A 16,625-nucleotide genomic window follows, 5' to 3' on the forward strand; every position below is an offset into this window, starting at 1 on the left:
ACTTCCCTATTGACTTGTTTGTTGGAAGCCAGCAGAGAAGATTGCAAATGGGATCAAGTGGTTGCCAGATGCTGTGACTGTCATAATTGTAAACCAGGTGCCCAGTTCCCAAATCACAATCGTGTGATTTTGGGGGGGCGTTGTGATGGAGTCAACAAGATTGGTGACAAGTTTCTTTGTTGTTATAACTTCAGCCAATCAACAAGCAGTCATTAACTAAGGATTACCTGTATCTTTTTCCAACTGACTTTCTCTAGATCTATTTACCCAGCGATGTGATGAGAAAAATCTTCTCAATTGTTATGTTTCGTCCAAGAAACATTCTGTTCACTTAGATTGGCCTTTGCCTTGCGAATGTTCTTGTGACTTTTCAATATTAGAGTAAAATCCCCATGCTAATTCTGGATTTTTGAAGGCATCTTTTTATTAGACTTCAGCAACATTCTGCTATCCTGGACATGGGATAGATATAACTGTTAAATAAACACAGATGTAAGTAATCAGATATGTTACTAGAAGGCACGCATGTGCATTTTGGGGTGTGTGTGTGCATGCCTTGGGCACTCAGTGCCAAAAAGGTTCGCCATCGCTGGGTTAGACCATTTGGCTTCCAAACTTCCCATTCATGAAGGTATTGCATTGGATTTTAAATATATCTTAATGTTTTAAATTCCTTTAAAAAGAACTTTTATTTTTGGCTGGATTAACAGGGACACCAATAAGAACATTCAATAATTTCCTGCTGGAAGAAGAGAATGAAAAAATATAGAGAGTCATGCCAAATTTGTCTTTTGACGACTGATCTCTATTTCAGAAAAAAACTAGCTCTGGATGGGCTGCCTATGAAACCTTTGATTTGAATGTTCAGATTCACCAAGAATCTGTGGGCCATGGTAGCAATTCTATCTCCAAGTTCCTAAAGGGTTTGCATCTAAATATTGCTACATGGGAATAAGACTTGTGCCTTGTTTTGGGTCTTCCTGGATCAGAACAAAATCAAGAATTTTGTTATGGTTTAAGAGAAATTCCCATAGGAAAAAAAAAAAAAGAACTCATTTCCTTATAGAAAATGGCCCGGGATTAGACTTTTAATTTTTTTTGGCTCCTGAAAGTCACAAGGGACATGTTAGAAACATACTTTGACACCATCAAAGTAAGAAGAGCCAACTTTTATGACCCTTTCTCTAGAAGGAATTAGAATTGGAGGGGTTAAGGCTGGATTGACTCTTTTAAAACTGTCCCAAACTCAATAATTTTTCTACCTTTTCTAGGGGGGCTCTGAATATTTCCAAGAGAGTGCTGGTGGACTACATGTACCCCACTTCTTATGGATGCTCATCCCTGTTTTAATACACACACACATACACACACTAGTAGTACTTCTAATACGAACACCAATACTAAAAATTCTCATTATCATGACCTTCAACTGTGTGAAACAGTGCATCACAGGGAAGCAATTTTTAAACCAAGGTACCTCAATTTCCAGAATGCATTCAAATTCTAGGACCTGTGGGAATGAAATTTGGGGAAGCTGTGCCTGCTTCAGTACTACTGGCTGCTGCTGCTGAAGTCATGTGACATTCATTTTCAATGTTCTATGACAATTTCCCAATCAATCTCACAATCTCTCACTCCTTCTCCTCCCAGCAGCAGCCATTTATCTGTGAAGGGAAAGGAAGGGAACATTTTTGATACCCGTCGTCGGATTCCGACAAAGAAACTCAACGGGGAAGCTTCCAAGAAGTAGGAAATCATTCCTACTCCCACTGCTTTTACGCCCACCCATTCTGTTTCTTGGTTCAGCTAAAGAAATACTCTGAAATGATGACGCAAATGGGGTACGCGTTGTCTAGTAAAAAATAAAGTCCAAATTCCGCTATCAAGGTCGGCATGCAGCTGAAGACTTTAGTTTGATGTGCTTATACTGTAAGTGGAAAGCAGCTGTAGCAAATAAAACACACCACAGGCTTAGAAGAAGGTTTTGCTTAAATTCTTACCTCCTGGTAAAGGTCACTCAGATCTTCATGGTGTGCCTGTTTAGAACATCCTGGGAATTCCCTCACGCAGCAGGAATCAGGAGGCCAATCCATCTCTGTCATTTCCAGCCAATCCGTGAAATACACCACTCCGCAGCATTTAAACTGCAAAAGAACCGTCACCTTGGTATGATGCTTGTAGGACCACAGAATGCAGTGAACAATTCTGAGTTGCATTCAAGCTCGCAACTTCTCTAAAGGAAGCCTCATTTTGAATATCAATATTCTAGAAGAGGGGTCCCCAAACTTGGCAACTTCCATAAGTCCACAAGTCTTAAAAGTTGCCAAGTTTGGAGACCTCTTTTCAAAGGAGAAAACAAGGACTCTTTAGAGCTATAAAGAAAAACAGCTTGGAATATTGACCAGGCCAAACACCATCTTATCCTTCCATTTGATTGAACTACCTAAAGCACTTATGTGTCTGAAGATAGATGTTTTGTAAACTTCAAGAGAGCCTAAATGAAATTCCTCTCAAAATACAAATGTGAAAATTATCGTCCAAACCTCAAGGCCTTTGTTTTCTGCTTTGTGACTCATCTCAGTAAGCAAAGCCTCTGTTTTAAAATGGAAAAAAAACAAAACAAAGTGGCATGCCTATTAGGAAATTAATGTATCCTAGCTTTAAAAAATTGTTTCCCAAATAAAATTATGTGTTCTTAGTTAAATAAAAAGACAGGTACTCACTAAAGTAGGAAGCAAGCAAATTCCAAATATTTTCAAAAGCTAAACAGTAAATGGTCAGATAGAGTTAGCATAATGTTAAAATGGGAAATACACCAAATTAGTTTTATTCCTAAAACTATAAGTCAGCTTTTCTAATTAAAGCCACCCAAAAATTGCTGTGGACCTACCTAGAATGCATTTCACAAATATGTCTGTTTCAAAAGTTAGATTTGCATATTTGGCAAGAGAATGTGATTGGAATTTGGGTATAATTTACAGAAGTTTAGAGCAAGAAATATCTAACGTATAAACTGTCACTTCTGTGCTATTAAGGCTGGATAAAATAATTCCGTTTTTCTGACAATTTAAACTTTTTCATTTTCCCAGAAAAAGTTTCTAATCCTCATGACAGAATCTAGATTTCTAAATGATGTATAACAATTGGCCAAAGGACTAATGATCTTACCGGTTTTCTAATGTAAAATAAATAAAAAATAATGAATAAAAAATAAAAAATGAGAGCGTAGCTTGGTCTAGTCAGTGGTTAAAGCATCAAGCTAGAAACCAAGAGACTGTGAGTTCTAATTCTGCCTTAGGCATGGAAGCCAGTTGGATAACTGTAAGCCAGTCACCCTCCCTCAGCCTAACCCAATTCATAGGGTTGTTGTTATGAGGAAAACTGGAGGAGAAAGGCGTGTGAGATATGCATGCCACCTTAAGTTATTCAAAAAAAAAACAATAAAGGCGGGATAAATATAAATAAATTAACAAACAAATATTTATTTTGTTTTGAGAGAGCTACTTTGGGAGAGCGGAAGCTGAGATGGAAAATTTACAGGAAACCAAAATTGCCCATTCCCAGATTTCTGAATAATATTTTTATGGAATATCAAAGGCACCCAAATCTATGACTGATGGAACAGACTAAATTTCAGATTAAAATCCTTCAGGTTGTCCAACAAGCAAAGTATATGATGAATTCTAGCATTTATGTTTCTTGTTCAGCTGTCTAAAAAAGGGTTAAAATCCAAAACTTTTAAATGTAGAAGTTCAAAGAAAGATAGGTACATTTTAGTAAGGCCAGCATATTGAAATGGCAGTGCTACTATAAACACACGTTTAAAATGGAAAAATATCTACAAGTAGTCCTTGACTTACAAATATAATTGAGCCAGGAATTGTGGTAGTGAGTCATTACAGTCATTAAGTGAATCACCTCATGATTGCATAAAATTTTATGACCTTTTTTCCTGTGAATGTTGTGGTTGTTAAGCAAATGTGGAGGTCATTAAGCAAATCCATTTTATCTAAAGTGTTGTTGTTTTTTTGCCAGAACCTCGAAGTAAATGCTGGGAACTTGCAAAAACATCACAAATCACAGACATGTGTCTGTGGGATGCTACAAATGGCCACAGCTGCAAGCTAGTTGCCATGGTACCCAAAATGCTATCATCTGACCACGGGCGGGGGTGGGGGTTATGGCCTTCAGAACTTCAAAAATCAGGTTAAGTACCTTTGGGGGGCAGTGGGTATCACAATTTTGAATGGTCACTAAGCAAGGACTATCTGTAAATGCAAAATCCGCGAGCATTTCAGGAGAGCACATACTCAAGTGAAATTAGAGCATTTAGATACAATGATTTAAATATGGAAGGTTTCACCAAGTTCCTTGTCATGGACACGCATAGCAAATATCTATGTAAAATATCTCAAACCAGATATTAGATAAACAGCCCATTGGCACCCATATTTTATAACAACACATGCTATGTGTGGTGAGAGGCCCAATATTACATTCAACACGGCTCTTCATAGAACTGAGAACTGCATGCATGAATCCAATTGGGATATAAAACGTGTCAGGATGAAAATGCAAATTTCTTTTACTCTGTTACTCTGGTCATTGCTGTCTGGTATTTTGATATATCTAATCTGCATCTCTTCTATTTAGCTTAGCTATGTTTTATGGATTCGTTTAAGAATATTTCTGTAGGTAACTTGGAAAGCATTGGTTAAAGGGCAACTGGAAATTGGTCTCTGCACAAACCAGATGACTTTGAAGAAATCTTGTTCAGATTTCTATTCAGTACAGCAGTGGCATTTCTGTACTTCTGACTCTGGCCCTCAGTTTGTAACAACATCTGTCTCTTCTATCAATCTCCATGTGTGTCCATGTAAGTGTTTTTGGCATGTCCATAGTTAGCCTTTATTTATTTACAAGATTTATCTGCCAATTCAGTATAATCTGCCAAATCCGTTCAATCCTAACCCTTCAATTCAACAGGCAGCAAACAAATATTAAAAGTTTAAAAAGTTCACAACATAGCATAGCAATAACAGGTTTAACAATAATCAGAATCATTCAGTGAATGCACCAATATTATGGTTACACCAGAGAGCTTCTCCGGAAAGATAATTTTAAACTAAGCCACTAAGGAATGTTTATTTATTTCTTAATTTTTTTTCTTTAAAATTACTGCACATTTTCTCCTGCGATTGGTGTAATAATGAGGGTCATAATCTTCTCATTTGCCCAATGAAACAGAAAAAAGCTGTCTGTAATTAGCACCCATAACTGTTTCTCACCACAAGTGCTCTCTGTAACAATTTCAGCACTTAGAAGCCCAACACTCATTAAGGTTACAATTCTTAAAACAGAACACCAAAGTGCAAAGAGAATAAGGCCCTTTTCTCCCAGGAAAATTAAACCAAGGGTTTTAAAAGTCTTCCCCCCACGCCGCCCGCTGCTGCATCAAAAAAGATGAACCATGGCTCTGTATTTTTCCTCAATAGATTCAGAGCTTTTGAAGAATGCAGTTCATTAATTGCATTTGCTTTCCTATTTAATGTTTCTAAAACAAACTTAACAATTCAGCCAAGAAATTTTTAAATGTACAGATTTCAAGAAAATGACTAATACTTAAAACTGTGTCTGATCGGGAAGAAGTATCTGAAAACAAATGGCTTTTTTATTCATGCTTCCATGTATTTTCTATTTTCTTGTTAATATTTTATTAACTTTCTATTCATCTTGTTAATATTCTTCTGTGCCCTTGTTTCCATTAATGTACAAATTCGTGCTGTTTCACCATCAGTTACATTGCAAGAAATAAAACTGGACCATGTCACACAATCTATGGAAACACTGCTTGTAATTCTCTGGAAATAATTAGGCTTTCTTCGACTTTACTTCCAGAGATTAAATTTAAACACTGAAGTTTTCAAATACATTTTAAATCAAGGCCTTCAAAGCATATAAGATCTTTTCATCAGGAACATGTTAAGTTCTTTCCTTTCCATAATTTATGCAGACCATCCCTTTTACTATGAAAAGTAACCCTGCCATCATATAGTACTGGAGTTGAAGGCTCAACGCCATCAACTCCAGTACTATATGGCTCATGTAGATTAAAATCATAATTTTAACCATGGACAGTTGAATGAAGCAGGATTGCCTGGTAAATTGTTACTACTAATCGTGGTTATAATTTTTGCCCAGCTTCAGAGATACTCAAAATCAAGGCAAAATCAGTAATTGCCTTCTCCTGCTGTTTATCTTTAGCTTAACTATGTGGCAGTTTCCTATCCATCATGTGGACAGGAGGTGGGAGCAGATTATTCATTATATTGATTCATTTATTGGAATTAGTTATGCATTCCTTTCCATCACATTTACAACTGTAACAGGACTTAGGAGAAGAAGAAGAAAAAATCACATCTATCTCATTTAATTTGACTACATATAAATGTAATTTATAATTCACAGACATGATTATTGACTAACCTCCCTCTGGAAGAAATTCCAAGCATGGGTCAGCCAATGATAACGCGGTAAGCCGTAATTGATCATTCTGGCTTTTAAAGTTACCATATCTGACCACTGTACAGGGACCTGAGGGGGAGGAAAAAATAAAAGAATGGTCAACTGCCACAACAGGAAGCTGTAAACATAACACATTAGCAACTGAAGAAATTGCTTGTTAAATATACTTCTGAAGCAATTTTCTAAGTAGGGTATGTGCAAAGAGAGAACATTTGCCATCCTCAGACCATAACCCATGAAATTAATGGAAATATGTTTACATATTACTTATAACGCATTCCTCTGGTGTTGTTCAAACTAATCTCCTTTTCAAGGTTATCTTCGTGAGAGAATTTTACATCATATGTTCAGTTATTCTGTAATAAAGCCTCAAAGCATATGAATTCCAGTTCCAATATCATTTACAATGTTAACATTATTGATTACAGCACCAAATATACATAGCAGGTTCATTTATCTTTTACAGGAAGTAGACCCTTCAATAAATAAAACCCTCAAACACCCAGCTATTGTTTTTTATAGACAATGCAAGAGTTGATCAAAGGAATAAATCAATAAAATAATCAATTGGCTTTGATGTTTTGAAATACATCAATATGTTGATGTATAGTTTCGTTATGTTTATTCCATTGATTGCTTTCTTAAAAGTAAATTATATACTTTGCAACATTAATACTTAAAAACATTCTTTTTCACATTTCCAAGTTGTGCTAACTAGAGACTAATACAGTATTTTTTTTCAACTTCAAAAAGGACCAATTTAAGATATATATCCAGGTGTTTTATTAACCATAAGTTAGCAGTGTGATGTAGCCACTAAAAAGGCAAATGCTACCTTCTTAACAGAGGTTACAGAATCCAGATTATGGGATGTTATTAACTCACTTTATCCTATCACTTGGAATATTGTGTGTACGTTGAGCACCACGATTAAAAAGGACAGGGACAAATTGGAACAAGTGTAGCGGAAAACAATGAAGATGTTGAGGAATCTGGAAATTAACTCCTATGCTGAAAAAAACATGGGTACAGAAAAAAAAATAACTGAGACAACATACAAAAGAAGTGTTTACAAAAGAAGCTGAACAATTGTTGCATAGAAGAAGTGGATTATTCTATATTGCCTGATGGCAGGCCCAATGCCATGATATTGAGTACCATGTTGAATGGCAAGCTTGGGAAAAACTGGAAACTACCTTTCAATAATAGCTGCTAGGTTGCCTGAGGATATTCTGCTGCAACTACAGAGGTACCTGGATATAAAACTGCTTCAAAACACATTCTATTTTCAACGCATTTGACATGAAAATATTGTCCCAGTAATCGACTTTTGTTTAGTACTCAACGTGCTGCTATAAGAAGAGGGGGACAGCTGTGAGCAATGGAGAGGAAGTCATCCATGCTGGGAAGATCATTGCAAAAGGCGTGAGGATGGCTACATAGCCAGAAGTTGGCCATGCTTGGGAAGGTCATTGATATAAGGAAAAGGGACAGACAGAAAATTATATGGGTTACATGGCAAGTCATGTGATTTGTTCGAGACTTGACCTTTTTAATACTTATTGCACCTCCCAGAATGAATTAATGCCAAGTACCAAGATACCACTGTACATAATTGGAAATAATCGGCTAGCTCTACAATCTTCCTGGAAACCTTTCAATTTACATTATGAACTTGAAAAAGAGGTGCTTAAACTAGCCTAACTCTCTAAGGAACACAACTAAAATTTCAGTCTCAATGTTTAAATGAAGATCTCCAGGAATGTCTGATCATCTACACAACACTGTTGTAACCACCAGCTGGCATCTCAGGTAAAAATGCTGCTGTTCAGTAACATCAATGTTCATACTTATAGCGTGGACATTGTTGATTTCAGCTGTAAATGCAAGTGATTGAAAGAAATTGTGAACATACAGCTATAGTCCTTCTTTGCCAGGGGCATCCTTCAAATCCAGATAATTTTCCCACTTCCAATAAAAAGATAACCGCATGTGGTCGATACACACACACACACACATATATATACTCTCTCTCTCTCTCTCTCTCACACACACAAACACACACACACTTTTAGTGTAAAGCAAATAACACACTGCAACAAACTGTCCGGAGATTCCAGAATAAAGATAACTGCATGATTTGTCTATTATCAGTGTTTTTGTATCAAGCAAATAAAAATATTTCCGGATTTCTAAATAAGATTTATTTCCAAAAATGCCCAGACCTAACCTTACACCAGCTTGTTTTTCATGCCCCCCCATCCGTGCCCCCCTGAGCTAATACTTGGAATATACTGAATGCAAAAATGCATTCTACATGAAAAATATCATTTATCAAATAAGGAACAAATCAGTCCTTTTCTCCCACCTCAACCCCGCCGTTAAAAACAAGGCTCATAGAATGTAAGAGCTAGAAGGGACCTTGGTGTCCAACCCTTCGCCCCAAGGCAGGAGTCTTTAAATCATCCCAGACAAATTTTTAATCCCTGCATTAAAAAGCTCTTCTTTAGGCATTTGGGTTTCCACTAAATTGACATAAAATTGTTATACAGTATAGATTGATTTTGGCCAGTTATTTTGTTTAGATTCAGTTGTTTCGCTAGTAAAACTAATAGTGAAAAAGTAATGTTCTTCCCAGCATTGACTCAAAATCTGTGCTATGAATAACAATCCCTGTGAATGAAGCAGCACATTTTCCCAGTTAGACATGTTATATTACTTTCGACCCAAAAAAAAAACGAACCAGTTCACTTTTGTGATAATAGGAAACAAGGTTTTCCTGCGATAATGACAAACTGTAATAAGGCCATCTTCCTCCCTTATTTTTCCTCTTCTCTTTTATGCCTCATGAGAAATAGCAGAAACTTTTACTGTTCTCCGGGTCTGAGGAATCGCTTTGAGCCTACTTTCTTCTTTATAACAAATAATTCAATTCATACAAGAGATAAGGAGATGTAGTAACTTCTAAATCAGAGATGGAGAACTTGTAGCCCTCAGGATATAGCTAATGTTAACTCGCGAAGCTTTCCTGACCTGCTCCTAATTTGCCATAGGCAGGAGGATGGGAATTGCATCTCACAGATGCACCAAGGAATTCACACCTCAGTCAAAACAAGACACAGCCAAGCCAGCCGAAGTCAAGGCCATCTCCACGGAAACCCACAACAGCTGGAGGGAGTGATTTCTACGACCCATGAAATTGCTTCGTTGGGGAATGTGACTGTAACATACTCTAGGGGGAGGGCAAACAGGATCAGAGGCAAGGCAGGAATTGGGTGAAGCCAGAGTTGGCTTCACCTAGGTACTGTTGACATGGAGCTCCTAATAAACAACTGGATTATTCTTGCTAAATGGCTTGAGACTCTTAATTTTATTAGGGCATTGGTCGGAACCCTGACAGCTGGATTCAATGTAAATCATCCATGATTGTTGGCCATGTTGGCCAAGACTGATAAAGACTAAGTTCCAAGATATTTCATGCATCATATTTTCCTGGCCCATATTTAAACCATGAATCATAATCTGGAATCAAATGGCAAATATATTTCCTGAAATAAAACCATTTACTCAGTGCAGTAGAAGACTTTCTGAGATTCTCAGTTATGTCTACTGATAGAAGAAAGGTGCTCACACAAATTGAAACAGGATGTTCAGTTCAAGTTTCATTCCCCTACCTTAATAAAATACCAAATCAGGGTGCAGAAAAATATATCAGAAAAAAACTTGCAAATATTTTGAGATAACATTTATGTATTACACATTCGTATAGGTTGTCCAATGAATTCAAGTCAACTCAAGTTGTTTTACAAGAATTAAAAAAAAATCAAAACAATAAAACTAACTCTGCCAAAAATCTGCAACGGTGGAATATAAAAACAATAATAGCTTAAAAACAAAGGCAAACAAGACAGTGTATCATCAGTAATTACATACATATTTATTTAAACTAGAATCTCCCAAACTAGTGTCCTGCAGATGTGATAGATTTGGCAGGATTTCTGAAAGTTTTGGTTTCAGTTCATCTGAAGGATGCTAAATTGGAGAAAGTTATGACATCGCTTCAAGATAAGTATACTGAATACAGTATGCTATATATGCAGAACAAAGAATGTTTATTTAACTAAGGTGTCAAAGGCAAAGTGTTGTCTTTTACAACAGATGAAGACAATGAAGGTGTGTAAATTAAATACTGTATAATGTAAGTAGAAAAGAAAATACTAAAAAAAAAAAGGAAAGTTCCAAAGGTATAACCAATGTCAATGGAAAAACACACGAAGTGTGCTTGAAACAACAAATATCTGCGCAGTAATAAACAAATATAGAAAACTGCAATGTGACAATGTATGGAGATAGGTAGTATAAAAACATTATCTCATATTTGAATCTGCTTTTCCTTCAAATATTGAAAGTTATTAAAAGGACTGAAATGATAGTTAATGATACAACTGAAGACAAAAAATAAAACAAATATGCATTATGGAAAATGCATCTGTAATGTGCTCATGGCAAAATGCTACTTTTTTTAAAAAAAGGATCAAACTAAGATTAAAAAGAATGAACATTTTTAAAAAGCTTAGTGAAACACAATAAAACCAAATATTTTATCTTAGTTTTAATTTTGTCCCCCTGAAGAACCTTGCATTCAAGAGGATAAGAATTCCATTTGCTGAATGGATAGTTCTGCAAATTAAACTCTTTTTCCAATCATTCAACCAAAAGTCTGCATCGATTTTTAAAAATACACTTTGTTCGATTTAAATGAAAATTTGAATCCAAGTGCAGTGACAGACAGACCATTATTATTAACTGTTAATAATTTATATCATGGAAATTGCTCATACAAAAAAAAATCTATGGTTTTGTTTTGTTTTGTTTTTCTGTTTTGTATTTTATCTTTTATGATAGAACAAATATACTTAAAACAAAAATATTGCATATCTAAGAGCAGGAAGGAAGAGGTTGGCATCTTAAAAAAATGCAATGCAATGATTTAATGTACACAGGTTTATACAAGTAGTCCTTGACTTATGACCACAATTGAGCCCAACATTTTTGTTCTTAAGTGAGACATCTGTGAGTTTGCCCCATTTTACAACCTTTATTGCCATAATTGCTAAGTGAATCACTGCAGTTGACAAGTTAGTAACACAATTGTTAAGTGAATCTAGCTTTCCCGTCGCTTTTGTTCATCAAAAGTTCACAAAAGGGGATCGTACATGATTTTGGGACACAGCAATGGTCATAAGTATGAACCAGTTGCCAAGCATCTGAATTTTGATCACATGATCATGGGGAATGCTATAAAGGTGAAAACCAGTCATAATTGACTTTTTTCAGTGCCACTGTAACTTTAAACAGTCACTAAAAAAACTGCTTTAAGTTGAAGATTATTTGTTCATTTATGAGATTAGGAAAACGCAGCAGTGGGATTCAACCGGTGTTACTACCAATTTGATGACTATGTTTTGCATGTGCTTGCGCGCTTCGTGCATGTATAAAAACCATTAAGCTGTGCCGCCGGACAGCTGAAAAGCGCTGCGTGCGGGTGCGCGGTGTTTGGAAAGCCACTTTATTCCTGATTTTTCAACCTCAGCTGTGCCGCGCAAAGCACCTGGCATCCCACTCCTGGTAAAACGGATACATTGCTGGGTTGACCAATCGGATAACAAGTTCTTGTTTGTTCTGTTACACTGAAATGAAGCAATATTTTCTGTTGTCTGGTTTAAAAGATACTTCCTTTCATGTGAGATGGGCAGTTACACAAATATGATAAATCAATATACTTATTTCAAAACATACCAGTAATAGGTGAGTGAATTCCAGTAATTCCAGATTTTGCCAGCTACTGACAGCATTTTATAGATGTGCCGAATGAAAGAAAATAGGGACTTAATTCAGATAGTAACTGCTAAAGAACCCCAAATAAAAGAGAAATGTACAAGTCTCTCATCCAGAGAAAGAAGAGCTATTATCATCCTTCAACCCCTGGGTTTTATTGATTCTCCTTCGTGCAGGCATTCATCTAGCCAGTTAGAGTAAGGCCCACTGGGGAGGCTCTTTCTTCAGCTACTAACTCTTCTAAAGAAATGCCTATTCCTTGTGAACATTTTCAACTTGTACCTTGGCAAGAAGCCTCAATTCTCTTGAAGCATTTCTCCATAAAACTCTCCAAGGACAGCAGAATTCATGGGGTGAATGAAACACACGTGGCTATGCTTCCATTTTTATTCGGACATTTAGAGAAAATAATATTTTTAACTGTAGTTATATTTAGAATGATAGCCTCTCGGTGGAATGCATAGATAGCAGGGGAATGAATTTTGATGAAAACTATTAGCAGGATATTTCAGATGAAAGAAGTGCCAGGAATCCCTTTTGTTCCAGTGGGAGGGAAGGAGGAGAGCGGAGGGCAGCGGAGGGCAGGGGAGGGAAGGAAGGAAGGAAGGAAGGAAGGAAGGAAGGAAGGAAGGAAGGAAGGAAGGAAGGAAGGAAGGACATGACTGCTGCTGTTTGATCTATTTTAGCAACTCTGCACAAAGCTCTTTTCATTCTCTTCATAAATAAGTACCACATGGAAAAAGAAGACAGGAGAATTCAACAGCTAGCACAATAACATGCCAATTTGTTTTCTTCATTCTAATTATACTTTTCGTCTGCAAGAATGAATCACTTTTCTAGCTTGAAAAGGGAAAGGACAGAATTGCCTCTTTAACAAAGCTGTGGTTTTAGCACAAACATCTATATTTACAGAAAAACATCCATTCAGAAATGTGGTTGCCTACATTTCTGAATGTATAATGCTATACAATCTTGCTTGAACTTTAATAAGTAATCCTAAATACGTTGAGTAAGGGTTTTTTTAAAGGTATGATTTTAAGATTTTGCATGTGAATGAGTAGGATGGCTGTTTTTCTGCAGCCACATTTCTGAAAATAAAATTTAATGAACACACCAGGGTTTACATCTCAGTCAGTAGGTATTTATTGCACACCTTTGTCAAATTAATGCCCTACCTTCTTTCCAGGAGCTCAGGGCATTGTAAATAGCATTACCTCTTCTCATTTTTCCTCAATAGTTAGTTGGGTTGGGTTGGGCTGTGAAAGAGCACCTATCCAAAGCCACCCAGTGAGTTTCCCAGGGCTGAGCGGGACTTTAAACTGGGTCTTCCCACTCTTGGTCCAACAACAGTCACAACACCATAGTATAATTCTCATATTGGGAGACCAACATAATTTTGCTAGCTATGGTTCCAATAGCACCCAACAGCAAATATTATCTGGATTAGATTGAGTGCCTAGTCATTTTCTGCAGATTATAAAGATTCAACTTCTTCAGAGCATTGGAAGAAGAGGCATGGTACAATAATGACAATGAATATTGTTTCCACACACAACTCACTTGAACAATTATGGAAAGTGCTACTGAAACAGATTACGTTTTTAAACCCAAAGAATTTTTGACAAATATGCAAAACTGGATTGATCAGTTGATATGATTAGGCAGACATTAATAAAGCTCTTAACCGGCCGACAGATAGCTCTTCTCTATCATACGGAAACAACATGAAGCCAACTGTGACTTAATAAAACAAAACAAGTTTTATTAATACACTAGCTTAATTTATTCACCTTGATTACAAATTATCTAAATATATGAATCAGGTCCATATTTTTTTTAAAAAAGGATATACTGCTACAGCATGTAATAAAAATATTATGATCTGATCTGATCCGATAATATAATAATACAATATAATAAACAGAAATTCTTTTTTATCTAAACTAGAAATAGCTAGTTTTTTTAATGTGGAACAAAAATTTCCATTTATATAATAAGGCACCTAAGATCGATCCCAATTGGATCCCATTAAATCTCACTCCAAGTAATTTTCATAGAATTTACTTTCATGTTCAATAAAACATCATATATTTGAAGAAAGGAATTATATCAAGAATTGAATATTTAAAAGAATCAAATCTCTAAACATGATCAATTTTCCTATACACATACTCACTGTAATTTCCTGTTCATAGGTCCAAACACCACACGCCAGTTCAATGCAGAATATCACAAGCAAACTTCCAAAATACTGCAGAACAAAAAAAGAAAAAAGCATTCCATTTTTTATTATTTTAAACCACAGTCAGTCTTAGAAGGGTGTTTTTTCTAGCCATGCAACCCCACAAAGAAACAAATATATAGCTCCTTTAAACAAAAGCACAAAGCAAGCATGATTTTGACTATTTTAAAAATCTAAAACATTTGGGCTGTATTGTTGAGCAAACTAGTTGGGTCTTAATTTCCTAAATGTTCTTTTTTGTTGTGGTTGTAGAAAACTGCCCTTGTCTACATTTAGAAGCCAAGAAGGGTTAGCCTTGGCTAAGCCATAGACGAGATTCCCAAAGAGGAGCTGGAGACTAGACTGTAATTTAAAAAAAAAAACCTTGAACAAAAGAAAAAAGAAAAATTTTGCACTTTTGAAAGGGAAAGACTGCATTAGGGAGTGCTCCATTTAATCAACAAGAGTGGAATCTGTCTCAAAAGTATCTTTATTCTTTACTTGAATAGCAGCCTCGTGAAAAACGGGGGGTAAGGTGGAATAGCACTAAGGAAATAGGCAATAGGGATGGAGTGCAATGATTCCAATGAAAACTCTCCCCAAGTCCACTTATTTATTAATTTTTCACAATTCTGAATTGTCCATCTCTTACACTGGGCAGTGTACAATTAAATGCCAGCATATAAAATCTATATATAAAAATTAAAATGTTAGAATTAACATGTCAACATTAAGCAATTTTTAGAAGGAGGCACGAATAATTAAGTCCTGTTAAAAAATCAACTGAAAAGGCGAAGGGTGGGTGCTCCCTTGGACTCCCCATGCGAAGGTCACAAAGCCATGTTACATTTTCCGCCAACCCAATGTTTCTCAACCTTGCTAACTGTAAGATATGTGGACTTGAACTCTCAGAATTCCCCAATTAGATATGCAAATAGCATGTCTAGGGATAGCCTTACAACCGTTTTGGCCCTGGCAAATCTAATCCTGTTATCAACCACATTATAAGACTGCTGTTTATCAGCAACCATCCAACTTGTCCACTTCTAGTTTGGCTTCAGACTGGACAAATGAAAATAGTCAAAAAGCTACTTCAAGCCCCTGGAAATTTTACAAGCAAACAAATAATTTTTGCAGAATGTTAAAAAATAATCATGCAGTAAGAATTCTAAATAAGCCAGTCTTGATTTCTAAAATATAAGATGATAGCCATAAAAATTAGAAACTTCATTCTATGTGCGTAACCGACCATCCATAAAAAAGAATGATTCTATGCCTTATACAACATGGAAAAATGATTTTATCGGTTTATCAAAATTATTTGCCGTCCATCTCTGTTCAGGTGACTCTGATCAGCTTCAAAATTACATCAAATTCCATATATTACTTGCACAAGGCCATGTAAAAGCACAAGAACTGCTATACCACTCACTTCATTCACCTCAACCTGGCAATATCGCTCAAGGGATTATGTTCTTTTCTACCATGGCGCCTTGTATGAACTTTGAATTTCTAACACAGACAAGTAAAATTAGCTGGTCTATTGAGTTACTCTGGAATGAAGTCCACTGAAATTAATGGACAAAGGTGAACTCGATGCAAAAGATCAGCTGTTCTGCTAAATTAATCGAGCTGCAAAAATGTTTATGGACCTATAGCAACACTTGTCACCAAGAAGGTGGTAGTAATGAATAAAGTTGAATGAGAACTTAGCAGGAACTGGTAGTATTGTTTTAGACAGTATGTGTAAGGTCCTGCCTCAGCTATCTTCTCAGGAAGGCACGACTCTTGAAACGATAACAGTTCAAAAGGAAAGTGAGAGAAAGTGATTGCAAAGAAGTCAGGTGGAATCTGAAAAGCTGCACAAAGCATCAAGCTTTTTTCCCTCTTCAAATCCCACCCAATCCCCCAGTTCACCGGTACTCAATAATATGCCACAAAGGTATTTTGAGAAACTCTGAGATGTTAACTTGATAGTAGTTCACTCTCAGGGCACTGTGACCTTGGGTAAGCTGGCTCTGGCTGAGAAGCAGCCTATTCA

At 36.3% G+C, this 16,625-nt stretch overlaps 1 protein-coding gene across 8 annotated transcripts in view; it reads right to left on the bottom strand.

Moving 5' to 3' along the window:
- The window catches only part of TSPAN12 (tetraspanin 12), a 62,858-nt gene that overhangs the window by 4,509 nt on the left and 41,724 nt on the right, over positions 1–16,625 (bottom strand). For 5 of the 8 annotated variants that reach the window (XM_026713113.2, XM_087934053.1, XM_087934054.1 and 2 more), the window contains exons 5-7: positions 14,540–14,614; positions 6,487–6,594; positions 2,001–2,144 (exon numbers count right to left, since the gene is read on the bottom strand). In XM_026713113.2, the coding sequence (XP_026568898.2) occupies positions 2,001–2,144; positions 6,487–6,594; positions 14,540–14,614 (327 nt within the window). The remainder of the gene's footprint in view (positions 1–2,000; positions 2,145–6,486; positions 6,595–14,539; positions 14,615–16,625) is intronic. The other 3 variants (XM_087934056.1, XM_087934057.1, XM_087934058.1) reach the window with 1 other exon arrangement.

Source organism: Pseudonaja textilis, chromosome 5 (genome assembly GCF_049901715.1).
Source record: "Pseudonaja textilis isolate UNSWEBS1 chromosome 5, rPseTex1.2, whole genome shotgun sequence".
Lineage (NCBI taxonomy): Eukaryota > Metazoa > Chordata > Lepidosauria > Squamata > Elapidae > Pseudonaja > Pseudonaja textilis.